Below are 12,187 nucleotides of genomic sequence, written 5' to 3'. Positions count from 1 at the left end.
CACACCTGTAATCCCAGCACTGGGGGGACAGAGGTAGGTGGTTCTACGGAGTGAGTTCAAGAACAGCCAGGGTTACACAGTGAGAATGTGGATCAAAAAATAAAATAAGAATTTGCATTTAAATGGTTATTGCGGTATCATTCACTACAGCTAGAAGGCAGAAGCAATACAAATACTCTTTAATGACATTATGTTTTTCTCCTTTTATTTAGTCATTAAAAGTAAAATTCTGAGCCAGGTGTTGCTGGCACATGCCTTTAATCCCAACATTTGGGAGGCAGAGGCAGGTGGCTCTCTGTTGAGTTCAAGGCCATCCTGGTCTACAGTGCTAGTTCCAGGATAGGCTCCAAAGAAATACAGAAATACCCGTCTTGAAAAAACAAACAAAGAACAAAAACAAAAACAAAAACAAAAAACAAACAACAAAAAAATCACGCTAACTGAAATAAGCCAGGCACAAGTTTGCATGGTTCTGTTCATCTGAGGCACGCAGGGAAAGCAAATTCATGAGTGATTGTAGCTAGAAGTTCTGAGGGTAGGGTGGGGGGCAGTGTGTCTTGGTTATTTTTTTATTTTTTATCTTTATTTATTTATTTATTGCTGCTGTGTGAGTCCTGGAGAGTGAACTCACATGGTCATGATTAATAATAGGCACCTTTACCTGTTGAACAATATATTGCTGGTCCCGGAGTTATTTTTTTTCTTATTAAGATTTTTGTTTTTGGTTGGTCTAAAACAGTCTTTTTAGATCAGGCTGGCCTTGAATTCACAGATCTGTCTGTCTGTCTTCAGAAAACTGGGACTAAAAGTGTTCAACAAACACATCTACTCTTAAGGTGTTGGATCCCTGGAACTGGAGTGACAGTTGTGAGCTCCCATGTGGGTGCTGGGAATTGAACCTGGGTCCTCTGGAAGAGCAGCCAGTGCTCTTAACAGCTGAGCCAACTCTTCAGCCCCTACTCTTAAGATTTCTATCACTTGTGTGTGTGTGTGTGTGTGTGTTCATGCACCCCAGTGCTCTGGAGGAACAGCAAATGCTCTTAACTGCTGAACAATCTCTCCAGCTGTGGAACTACTTTTTGGAAATGGGTGTGGCGATGGCTGCATTGTGAATATATTTAATACCACCGGACTATATAATTAAGACGATAAATCCTCTTTTCTGTATATATTACTATGAAGAACCTACATTAAAATACCTTTTATTATTTAGCATAGTAACAAAAATCCAAAAGTATCACAACTCCCTCTATTGGAGAGGCCATTGACAAACAGGCCCATTCATATTCTGCTAGTGGGGACTGAAAGGACTCTTGTATTACTAATAAATACTTGTTTTTTGCTTACTTGATGATCTGCTTTCTTCAAGATGTAAATACAGCTTGGTGGAGGCCCACACCTTTAATCCCAGCACTTGGGAGGCAGAGGCAGGTGGATCTGTGTGAGTTTGAGGCTAGCCTGGTCTACAGAGTGAGTTCCAGGGTAACCAGGGCTACACAGAGAAACCCTGTCTTGAAAACAAAACAAACAAATAAAAAATAAAATATCTAATTCTGTAGCCCAAGCTGCTCTGGAATTGACTATGTAGCCCAACCTGGCTTTGAACTCATGGTATACACACACACCCTACCTCCTAAGTGTGGGGTTTACTAGAGTGAACCTACAAATGTTTAGGCTGTAACTTTTAAAGACTCTGCTATCAGCCACATTTGAATACTCACCCCTCCCCCCAGGACCAAAGCATGTTTTTGAATATTTTTGTTGTTATAAAAGATGCTATCAGAACAAATAACAATGCTCAATAAAGTCTGTAGATTATAGCATTGCTTGTATGTTACATTCATCTTCTATTTATTTTGTGCATGTGTTGGGGGGCTAGGGGTGGCATCACACTACACAAGAGGAAGTCAGAGGACAACCTGGAGTAGTTTTGTTCTCCCACCATACATGTTAGGCTGAGTTCCTTCCCTAGTTGAGCTGATCCTGTTAGCCCTACTTTCATGCTGTTATTGTTGAAAGAGGTCTTGCCATATATTCCAGATTGGCCTTGTACTCACAGGGATTTTCCTTTCTCAATTTCTTGAGTCCTGGGAGTACAGGCATGCATGCCCAGCTTTCAATGTTACTTTGATTTTGAAGACTGCACTGTGAATATGACAATGAATTTACTGTCATTTCCCCTATGGGGTTGTCATAAACATTTAATGCACAATTCAGTATTCAGTATAAGATTTGGCACAAAATAGGAGGAATTTAGATAGATAGGAATTTAGCTTCTAGGAAAGGTCTCCATAGAAGTGATATGATCTCTAAAGAAACCACCACCTTTTACTTTCAACCTGAAATACATTTGCCACATTAACTCCAAAGGTGTACCCGATTTATGGAAGTCTATTAGTGCTGGGGACTTCAAGGAAACGGTTAGCACAATTCTAGAGCTGAGAACTGTGAGCTCAAATGTGGTGGATCTCACAATCTTGCAATTCTAGTATTTGGGTATATCCTTTTTTTGTTAGAAAGAAACAATTAACAAGACTGCAGACAACTTGGCACTACATCTGCTAAGGCCTTCCGACATTAGCTTAAAGGTTACAAGGCCAGCTTCCAAGAGCTCTGCTTCTTGGGAGACCATCTTTTAATCAGCCCTAGAAAAAAGGACTTTCAAAAATGAATGGGGGTGCGCTGGAGAGATCGCTCAGTAAGACTTGGTACTGTTCATGCAGAGGAACTAAGTTCAGTTCCATCACCCACCTCAGCTGGCTCACAAGCCCTCAATGTCTCTGACCCCCTCAGGAACTGCAGTAATGTGCACATTCCCTGAACAGACAAACATGTATACACATAATTTTTAATACATAAATTAAATAGGAAATAGACCGGGAGTACAGCTCGGTGGTAGAGCCCTTGCTGGCTCATACGAAGACCATGGGACCAATTCCCAATACTGCACTGTACAGAAGAATTACAATTTTAAAGTTATTCCTGACACATTCCTTCACACATAGAACAGATTCGCTTATCTAGTCTGTCTACCCAAAGGTAAGGGAACTTTTCTTTTCGAGACAACCCTGTTCTTTGTGTAGCCCCGGCTGTCCTGAAGCTCGTTCTGTAGAGTGGGTGGGACTTGAACTCAGATCAGTCTGCCTCTGCCTCCTGAGTGCTAGAAGTGTGTTCCAGGATCTCAGTGAGTTCTTGGCCAGCATGGTCTACAGAGCGAGTTCTAGGACAGGCCCCACAGCAATACAGAGAAACCCTGCCTCGAAAAACAAAAAACAAAACAAACAAACCAAAAGTGTGCTCCACTCCCTCCAAGCAAGAGAAACTATTTCTCATTGGCCTGTCCGCCCCATTTCAGCTCTGTCTAAGATGGTGAAAACTATGGACACCACAGGAGACAAGTTTGGCTTTTGCTTCAGAACCTGGGCCGGAGCCGGGTTTAAGTGATTCCAGGAGTGCTAGGAGACTTGACTCTGGAGCAACTCCTCCTGTTGTGTGGCCTCAGAACTGCTAAAGAAACCCGCAGTCACAGGGAAGAGGTAGAATTGCTGAGCCATTGCCACACGACACATGCAGACAAAATGGCGACACTGCCCGGAGAAGGTGCTCTACGATGCTCGCTCTACAACTGAACTACAATTCCCAGAACTCTCTGCGCGGAAGGCGTGAGCCTGAAGCGTTGTGGGTAGCGGCCCACGCCCCTCCCCCTTCCTGCAGAGGATTTCCAGCACACGTATCCTCTCCGGTACGGTGCCTCGCCTTTCCCCGCAGTGCCCGACGGCGCTCGGGGTCTTTCGACTTCGCTATCGAACGTCCCTTGCGCCTAAGAAACCTGTACCTCTCCCGTGTGCCTTCAACGCCTGCGCACAACGCACTACGGCTCCCAGAGGGCCCAGCGCCTCTCGTGATTGCGTGCTGACGCACTCGGTCGTGCTGACGTGCACCGCGGTCCAGGCGGGGTGCGAGTGGCGCAGTCGAAGCCCGCTGCGGCCCCTGAGGAAGCGGACGAGGCGGCGGCGGCGGCGGCGGCTGAGGCGGGCGGACCCGCGAGGCGGCGGCTTCAGGCCCCGAGGGATCGGAAGACTTGAGCAGCAGCTGCGGCAGGACCTCTCCCCTTCGGAGGCGGCGGCCGGCGGCGGCGGCGGCGGCGGGTGAGAGAAAGGGAGCGCGCTAGCTGGGTGGGGGAGGGGCGGCGGCCTCGGCTCGAGGCCAGAGCGCGCGGAGAACGGCCCAGGCCGCCTCGCGCACGCGTGCTCGTCGCCTCGGGCAGCGCGGACGCCTTCTTCTACCTCCCTCCCTTCCCCCTCCCGCGGTCCCTGTCGCGCGCGGCCCTCGACTCCTTCGCCCCTCCCCCACATGGCAACGGCGCGCGCCGCCGCCTGCTCGCTCGTCCGCGTCCCCGATGAGATAGCAGCGCGCGGGCCTCTGGTTCTCGCCTGTGCTCCGCCGGGGTCTGAGGACACCCTCATTCCGCCGTCGCCCTTTGCCGTCTTGAGTGGCGGGGAGGGGGCGGCAGCCGCGGGACCCGTGCCCAGCCCGGCCTCCCGATCTGCCGCTATCTCAACCCGTTGACCCGGGCGGGGCCCTCCTGCCCCTGCTGGGGGCCTGAGAAACGGCCGGGGCCTCAGACTGCGGGGCGCCGCGCGGCCCCCTCCCCCATCTCAAGGCCGAAATAGGCCGGGCTGCCAATGAGTGCTGTGAGGCCTTGAACTTCGGGAGGCCCGGACTTACACAGATCATTGTCCTTAGAGTGCTGAGGTTATGAGTGTGTGTGAGGTGGCGGGGTCGGGTATCCCCAAATCTTAAAAGCCAAAAAAAAAAAAGAAGGTATTATTCGGTCTGTGTGTATAAAGAAGACCATGTGCTCCTGCCTACCTTGCTATTTTTTTTTTTTTTTCTTAACCTTCTGGTTTTATTAGACAGGGTCTCTGCATAGCCCTGACTGTCCTGGAACTCACTATATAGATAATGCTGGCCTGGAGCCTAAAAGATCTGATCTGCCTGCCTCTTTACCGAGTGCTGGGATAAAATCGTGGGCCATTTTGTCTGCTTCTTACCCTGCTTTTTAAACACGTCTCCTCAAATGATAAAGCTAGGGCGACTTCGATGGGAAGACAATTCTGGACTTAAACAGCCTTGCTTGTGTCAGCCATTACTTGGCATGAAATTCTCCCTATGCTGTTTCCATCTTTTTTTCTCCTTTGGATGGGCTTAGGTAAGGTCTCTTCCTGGGTTAATATTGAAGCATTGTGTATTACACAGTGCCTACACAGTTAATAGTGTCTCAGTGCGGAGTTCTCTGTATTTTACTCTGCTTTTTTCCAGAGCCCATTGCTGTTCTCTCCGTTGCCTTTTCTTTTCTTGAATATCTTAGTTATACATTTCTGCTTCTTGTAGTTTGGCATTCTGATAATTATTTTCCCTTGGCAACTTGGTTTCTTTCTGTTCTTAACTTTGGAAAGCTTGCATACTTTGTGCTCCTGTTTTAAAAGCGATGCCTGGTTTTGGTAGTTGTGGTTTCCCTTTTAGTGTCTTGAGCACTACTTTGGGTGTTGTTTTTTTTGTTTGTTTTGTTTTGTTTTAAAGATCTTCCCTGAAAGGTCTCCAAAATCATTTTTAGTACCTTTAACTTAGCTTTCTTCGGGTAGAGAGTGGTGGGATTTTTGTGTGAAATGGTGGAAGTGTGGGTGAATGGTTAGGTTAGAAGATTGTGAGAAGCCTTGTGCGTGGGCAGAAGAAATGGCTCAGTGATTAAGAGCTGCTCTTCCACAGGTCCTGAGTTCAATCTTCAGCAACTACATGGTGGCTCACAACCATGTATGAGATCTGATGCCCTCTTCTGGTATTCAGGCAGAACACTGTATATATAATTGAAATCTTTAAAGAAAAAAAGCCTTTCACAAAAAACACAAATGAAGCAATATAGGCCTTAGATTTAGAGGAAGTATTGGTATTTTTAGACCTTTAAGAGAGATTGTTGGAAGAAACTACAGAAACAGATTTCTTGGCTCTAAAAGAGTTTTTTTGTGCCTTCCTGAGTTTATACTTGCTTTTTTATAGATTTAGCCTTATCTCTCATTCTTGACTCGGCTAGACTTGCTTTTAGTCTTTCTTTTTTGGTTTTTCAAGACAGGGTTTCTCTATAGCTTTGGAACCTGTCCTGGAACTAGCTCTTGTAGATCTGCCTGCCTCTGCCTCCCAGGCCCTTGGACTAAAGCCGTGCACCACCACTGCCCAGCCCTTGCTTTTAGTTTTCTAAAAGTTGTTATTGAGTAGGCCTTAGGCTAGGCTTGATTGAGGGTGGGAAGGGACAAAAGTGTTATTTTTTTTTTTTTTTCAGAAATTGATAATACTGGTTCTGGAATTCCGTGAATGTAACCTTTTACCCAACTCCATCTTTTCCATCTGCTTTTACTAACCTTCACTTTTCCCTGTTGTGTGCTTTTTAATGTTCTGAGAATCTGTCTTGGAGAAAATGTGTTGGAGGAAATAAAAAAGCATATATAGCAAGAAGGGAATATAGAATGAGTAATGCAATATGCAGTTAAAAAAAACTGGAGTTAAGGGGTTCTTAGGCTGAGGTTGGAACAAGATGAAAAAAAAATAGAGTTAAATTGAAGAATAAAGCAGGACTAGGAGAACAAAAATGAAGTGCCAGAACACAGATTGACAGGGAAAGTCAATGGAAATTCAACAGTTTTAAAATAAAGATAAGGAATTTGAAGGTTTCTAAATACTTGTAGAGAAAGTATGGGAACAGAGAAAAATAGTTTGATGTTTAGACTATCTAGTTAAAAAAAAATAGGCAATATTTATATAACAAGAGCTAGCCAGACTTGGAGGAGCTGCAAGCTATGTGGTGGTAAACCTTACTGGGAAGGAAACTAAAATAATCACTGTAGTTGGTAGGAGCTTTGATTATTTGGAATCAAAGAGATGGCTCACCTTCCCCACGTGAAGTATAAGCTCATGTATCCACGGTTCCTCTGTGTTTTCTGATCTTGCTTTTCAGTTTGGGTGTGAGACTGCATAGGACAATTGGTTTATGTTAACTAGCCAGTTTACCTAGTTAGATACCCAAGACTGTTTAATCCACTTCTTGTTTGTTTATGTTAGGCTAAATATTCTCTTAGAGGAGTCTTTGAAAATGGATTGTAGGCTTTAGGTGCTTCTGATTGATCTATGGTGTTTGTTGTGCCATTTTGAGGACTTGGTTACCAGTAGTTTACATTCAGTTTTTGATGAAGATACCATTTATGTGTATTGTGTGTGTATTGTGTGGCCAAAGAAGAATACAGGGATAGTGTGGAGAGATTTGAGACAAACTGGCTGGATTCTTGGTTGCTTAGGGTGTAGAAAGGAAAAAAGTACAAAGAATAATAGCTTAGAATTTGGTGAAAGTACATTATGAGAAAAGGTTTAAAAGTAGATGGTGATTTAGTGGAGAGGATGAAGTGTGGGGAGGATAAAGGGAGGGTTTTGTTTGCAGACTAGTGGAATGAGGAAACATTTTGCTAATGGAGATTCAGTGTGAGACTAAGTATTGAACTAAAGGCTGAGAGAGCCAGGGATGTGGGAGATGTGGTAAGTAGTTAGATTGGGGCCAGGAGCCTGACTGGTGTCTCCCCGCTCCCCCTCAGGAGCGGTGGTGCCCCCCTGGGCACAGGGCCATGTACAACGGGATCGGGCTGCCGACGCCCCGGGGCAGCGGCACCAACGGCTACGTCCAGCGCAACCTGTCCCTGGTGCGGGGCCGCCGTGGTGAGCGGCCTGACTACAAGGGAGAGGAGGAACTGCGGCGCCTGGAGGCTGCCCTGGTGAAGCGGCCTAATCCTGACATCCTGGACCACGAGCGCAAGCGGCGCGTGGAGCTGCGATGCCTCGAGCTGGAGGAGATGATGGAAGAGCAGGGGTGAGGGAATGGGTGGGGAGAAAGTCAAGCACCGAGTGAGTGCTTAGTTGGGTGTTAGTTGGGATGTGTGGAAAGAAACTAGATCAGGTTGAAAGAGTACTACAAAGGAGTTGTAAGTGAGAAAGAATGAGCTTGAAGAATTGAGAAGTCATGGGTCACTACATAGTGGGATGTCAAGGAAACTGTTTGGACCAGTGACAGCTAAGGGGAATTTGTGAAGGGGAAGGGGGCCATCAAGGAACAAAAATGTGCTGTATAGGAAAGTAGCATTAGGCAGAAGAGTTTAGGTAACCTGACAGGTGTTGTTATTGGAAGGAAGAGAAAGGTAGGTGGATTTAAGGGATTTTGGCTGTGGAAGGTGGAAAGGCAGAAGATCGGAATTGAAAGAGTATTTGAATAGAGGATATCATGAGCTTGGCAGAGAAGTGAAATTTTGGAAAAGGAGCACATTCAGGTAGAAACCCATTTAGAGCAGTGGTTTCCAAACTTGAGCAATGGTATCCTTTTATACATTATGCTTTCTTTGAAGTCCCAGGAAATAAAAGATCTATTCGTGTTGAAGTTGGGAAAGGAGCACTGGGAACTCTGCCAGCAAGCAAACTGTCCTCTCTTGGCCCCTGAATTGTAGCATGTTTAAAATCCACTGTTCTAGAGAGAATAGTGTAGGAAAGAAAGGAGGGTCAAGGAAAGGTAAAGAAAACTTAAGGGAATTTTGAGTGACAAGTACTGTGTGAATGGAGAAGGTGAAAGAACCCTGTTGGAAAAGAAAGCAATTATAAATTGGGACTTGGGAAAACCCCTGTCAAGCTCTGACCATGAAGGGATTTATCCTTCAGGTACGAAGAACAACAGATTCAGGAGAAAGTGGCTACCTTTCGACTCATGTTGCTGGAGAAGGATGTGAACCCTGGGGGCAAGGAAGAAACCCCAGGGCAGAGGCCAATGTAAGTTTTTCATTTTGTTCTTTGGAGTCTGTGCTGTTAATAGATATTGCTGTCCTTTTTAAAAACCCTGGGACTGGGTTTTGCATTTTTTTTTTTTTTGACTCATCTTTATAATTAAGTTCTAAATTAGGTAGGACTCTTACTTGTTACCTTTTTTCCCCTCCAGGGTTACTGAGACCCATCAGTTGGCAGAACTGAATGAGAAGAAGAATGAGCGACTTCGTGCTGCCTTTGGCATCAGTGATTCCTATGTGGATGGCAGTTCTTTTGATCCTCAGAGACGTGCTCGAGAAGCTAAGCAAGCAGTTCCTGAGCCTCCCAAACCATACAGGTACTCAAGGGAAAAGCCTGAATCTGCTTCCTTGTTAAAAGTACTTTTTTGTATTGTTATTACTAATAGACTATTTCTAAACTTTTTTTTTTTTTTTGGTCTGAGACAGGGTCTCATCACACTATGTGGCTCTGGCTGTCCTGGTACTCACTCTGGAGGTCAGAAGAGGCATTAGAGTTAGATTGTTGAGAGTTTGCCTTTGTGCTCAGAAAGGAAGCCAAGGTCCCTTGGAGAGTTCTTAACTGCTGACTTATAGCTCTAGTCCCTATTTTTATTTTTTAATAGTTAAGGTATATGTGGTGGTGCATACCTTTTATCCCACTACTCCAGGCAGATGTGGGCAGATCTCTGATTTTGAGGCCAGCCTGGGGTAGCCACATAGTAAGACCCTGTCTCAAAATAATTTAATGAAACCAGATGTGACATACACCTTTAATCTCAACTCTTCAGAGGTACTGCAGAGGATCTCTGTGAGTTGAGGCTAATTTGCTCTACATAGGTAGTTCCAGGGTAGTCAGGGAGGGCTGCCTTCCCTCTCTCCGTCTTCCTCCCCTTGAGATTCTCTCTTTTTCTCCCCCCCCCCTCTTTCACACACGCACGCGTACACACACACACACACACATACACACACACACAAAACCATAGGACCCTAGATAATACAATCACTTTTAAATTTTTATCTTTTTGTCTTGTTTTCAAGATAGGGTTTCTCTAGCCCTGGCTATCCTGAAACTCATTTGTACACCAGGCTGGCCTCGAACTCAAAGAGATCTGCCTGCTCCTTCCTCCCTAGTATGCCATCACCACCCAACAAATTTACATCTTTTAATTCTGAAGCTTTCACACACACACACACACACACACAAATTGGTATGTAGCTGGTGTCCTAAGGTGAAGCAGTTATCAGAGAACTGTTACAAGCATATTCATTAGGGTGAAGCTTTAAGGAAATTTGTCCTGCCACCTAGAGTCTTTTTGCCTTTTCCAGCCTTGTTCGAGAGACGAGCAGTTCTCGATCACCAACTCCAAAGCAAAAGAAAAAGAAAAAGAAGAAAGATAGAGGACGGTAAGTCAGTTGGAAAGTTACTCTAGTATCCAGAGGAACCTTTCCTGTTGTTGGATTTCTAGAAGTTGAATTTGTTTTTAGGTAGTAGAGAATCCAAATTGTAAAACAGTTGAAGGGGACAGAATTCTTCTTCAGGTACTCTAGTATCCAGAGGAACCTTTCCTGTTGGATTTCTAGAAGTTGAATTTGTTTTTAGGTAGTAGAGAATCCAAATTGTAAAACAGTTGAAGGGGACAGAATTCTTCTTCAGGTTTCAGCAGAGAAATGTGTGTGCTTAGTGGGAAATGGTTAAATCTGTAGCCCACCCCAAAGGCTAGCTGGCTAGCATCATTTCAGTTTTATGTTTATTGATTGAATGTAGAAGTTAATAAGGTGCCATTGGGTTTGTTTTGGGATTTTGAGGCAGTTTTTTTTTTGAGAATTACAGGTTAGAGGGCCAGAAAGAAAACCAAATAAAATGACTTGTTTCTGAACTCATTTTAGCAGGTCAGAGAGCAGTTCTCCTCGACGAGAGAGGAAGAAGAGCTCAAAGAAGAAGAAACATAGGTATGAAGTGGAAAGTTTTTTTCTTTCTTTCTTTCTTTTTTTTTTTTTTTAAAGAGGGTCTTGGTTGTTCTGGAAGCTACTATGTACACCAGGTTGGCTTCCATCTCAGAGAGATCTGCCTACCTCTGCTGAAGATTAAAGGCATGTACCATCACACCACTCCTGTCTAAGGAGGAAGATCTTTGTTGTTTTTTTTTTAAAGATTTAATTTTATTGTGTAAGTGCTCTATCTGCATGTACAACTTTCTGTTAGAAGAGGTCATTAGATCCTACTGTTGTAGATCATTGTGAGCCACCATGTGGTTGCTGGGAATAGAATTCAGGACCTCTGGAAGAGTAGCCAGTGTTCTTTAACAACTAAACTATCTCTCATGACCCAAGGTGGAAGGAAGTTCTTTGTAGTGAATGAAGGCAGCTCTTGAATTGAAGAGTTAAGTGTGGTTTAATGATCTCTTTTTCCCCACCAATAGGTCAGAATCTGAATCCAAGAAACGGAAACACAGGTAAGAAATGGCCTGTAGTGGTTGTCTTTTTATTTTTTGTTTTTTGTTGTTTTTTTTTTTTTTTTTAAGGTATAGCTCAATCCTTTAACTACCTGTTACCAATAAAACTTGGCCAGTTATGTTTTCATTTTCCTTCAGATTTTATAATTTTAAAAATTCCTTTTAGACAGCATTTCCTTATTTTCCAGGTCTCCTACTCCAAAGAGCAAACGTAAATCAAAGGACAAGAAGAGGAAGCGGTAAGTGTATTTGGAAGAAATAAATAAATGCCCCACGAGGGAAGAGGGATTGAAATCAGTTCTGTCATCGACTGGCAGTTGGGATTGAGATGGGTGTGTGTAAGGGGGAAACTCAAAAACTAAAACTGAGTGGGTACTATGGCAACAAGTAAAAGGGCCTTTCTTCCAAACCTGTAAATACCAGAATTTATCTGTGGGACCAACATATAAATTGTCTTCTGACTTCCTTCTGCATACACATACAGTCAAATGTAATGAGTTAAGAGATTGGTTTGGAGAATTCAGAGTAGGTATGACAGTCTCCTGAGTCTTGTGGTGGTCTTTTCTTCAGGTCTCGAAGTACAACACCAGCTCCTAAGAGCCGCCGAGCCCATCGATCAACTTCTGCTGACTCTGCTTCTTCCTCTGATACTTCTCGTAGTCGGTAAGGGGTAGTCCAGGAGAAATGGAGGGAGAGGGAATGATGGGTTAATCAATTTAATATTTATTGAGCGCCCACGGTGTGCTAGGCGCTGCACAGACCATTCCGAAGACACGGTCCCTGCCCTCTAGGAGCTGACAGGCTAAAGCAACAGGATGGACAGACATATATACATTTCCCCTTGTCTTTTTTTGTTTTTGTTTGTTATGATGTATATGGACTACCAGA

The 12,187-nt window shown here is 44.4% G+C and overlaps 1 protein-coding gene across 1 annotated transcript; it reads left to right on the top strand.

Moving 5' to 3' along the window:
- The first annotated feature begins 4,004 nt into the window (after window positions 1–4,004).
- Window positions 4,005–12,150, top strand: Srrm2 (serine/arginine repetitive matrix 2). Its single transcript, XM_051181268.1, has 10 exons — window positions 4,005–4,148; window positions 7,638–7,909; window positions 8,746–8,853; window positions 9,020–9,184; window positions 10,173–10,250; window positions 10,734–10,796; window positions 11,267–11,299; window positions 11,488–11,538; window positions 11,870–11,962; window positions 12,048–12,150. Exons 2-10 carry the CDS (start codon window positions 7,668–7,670, stop codon window positions 12,088–12,090), a joined length of 876 nt encoding a protein of 291 aa, XP_051037225.1. The 5' UTR covers window positions 4,005–4,148; window positions 7,638–7,667; the 3' UTR covers window positions 12,091–12,150.
- Window positions 12,151–12,187: the final 37 nt, after the last annotated feature.

The sequence above is a fragment of the Phodopus roborovskii genome, unplaced genomic scaffold (genome assembly GCF_943737965.1).
Source record: "Phodopus roborovskii unplaced genomic scaffold, PHOROB, whole genome shotgun sequence".
NCBI classification, from domain to species: Eukaryota; Metazoa; Chordata; class Mammalia; order Rodentia; family Cricetidae; genus Phodopus; species Phodopus roborovskii.
The sequence above is the reverse complement of the archived record's forward strand: the minus strand, read 5'-3'. Positions and strand labels throughout refer to the sequence as shown.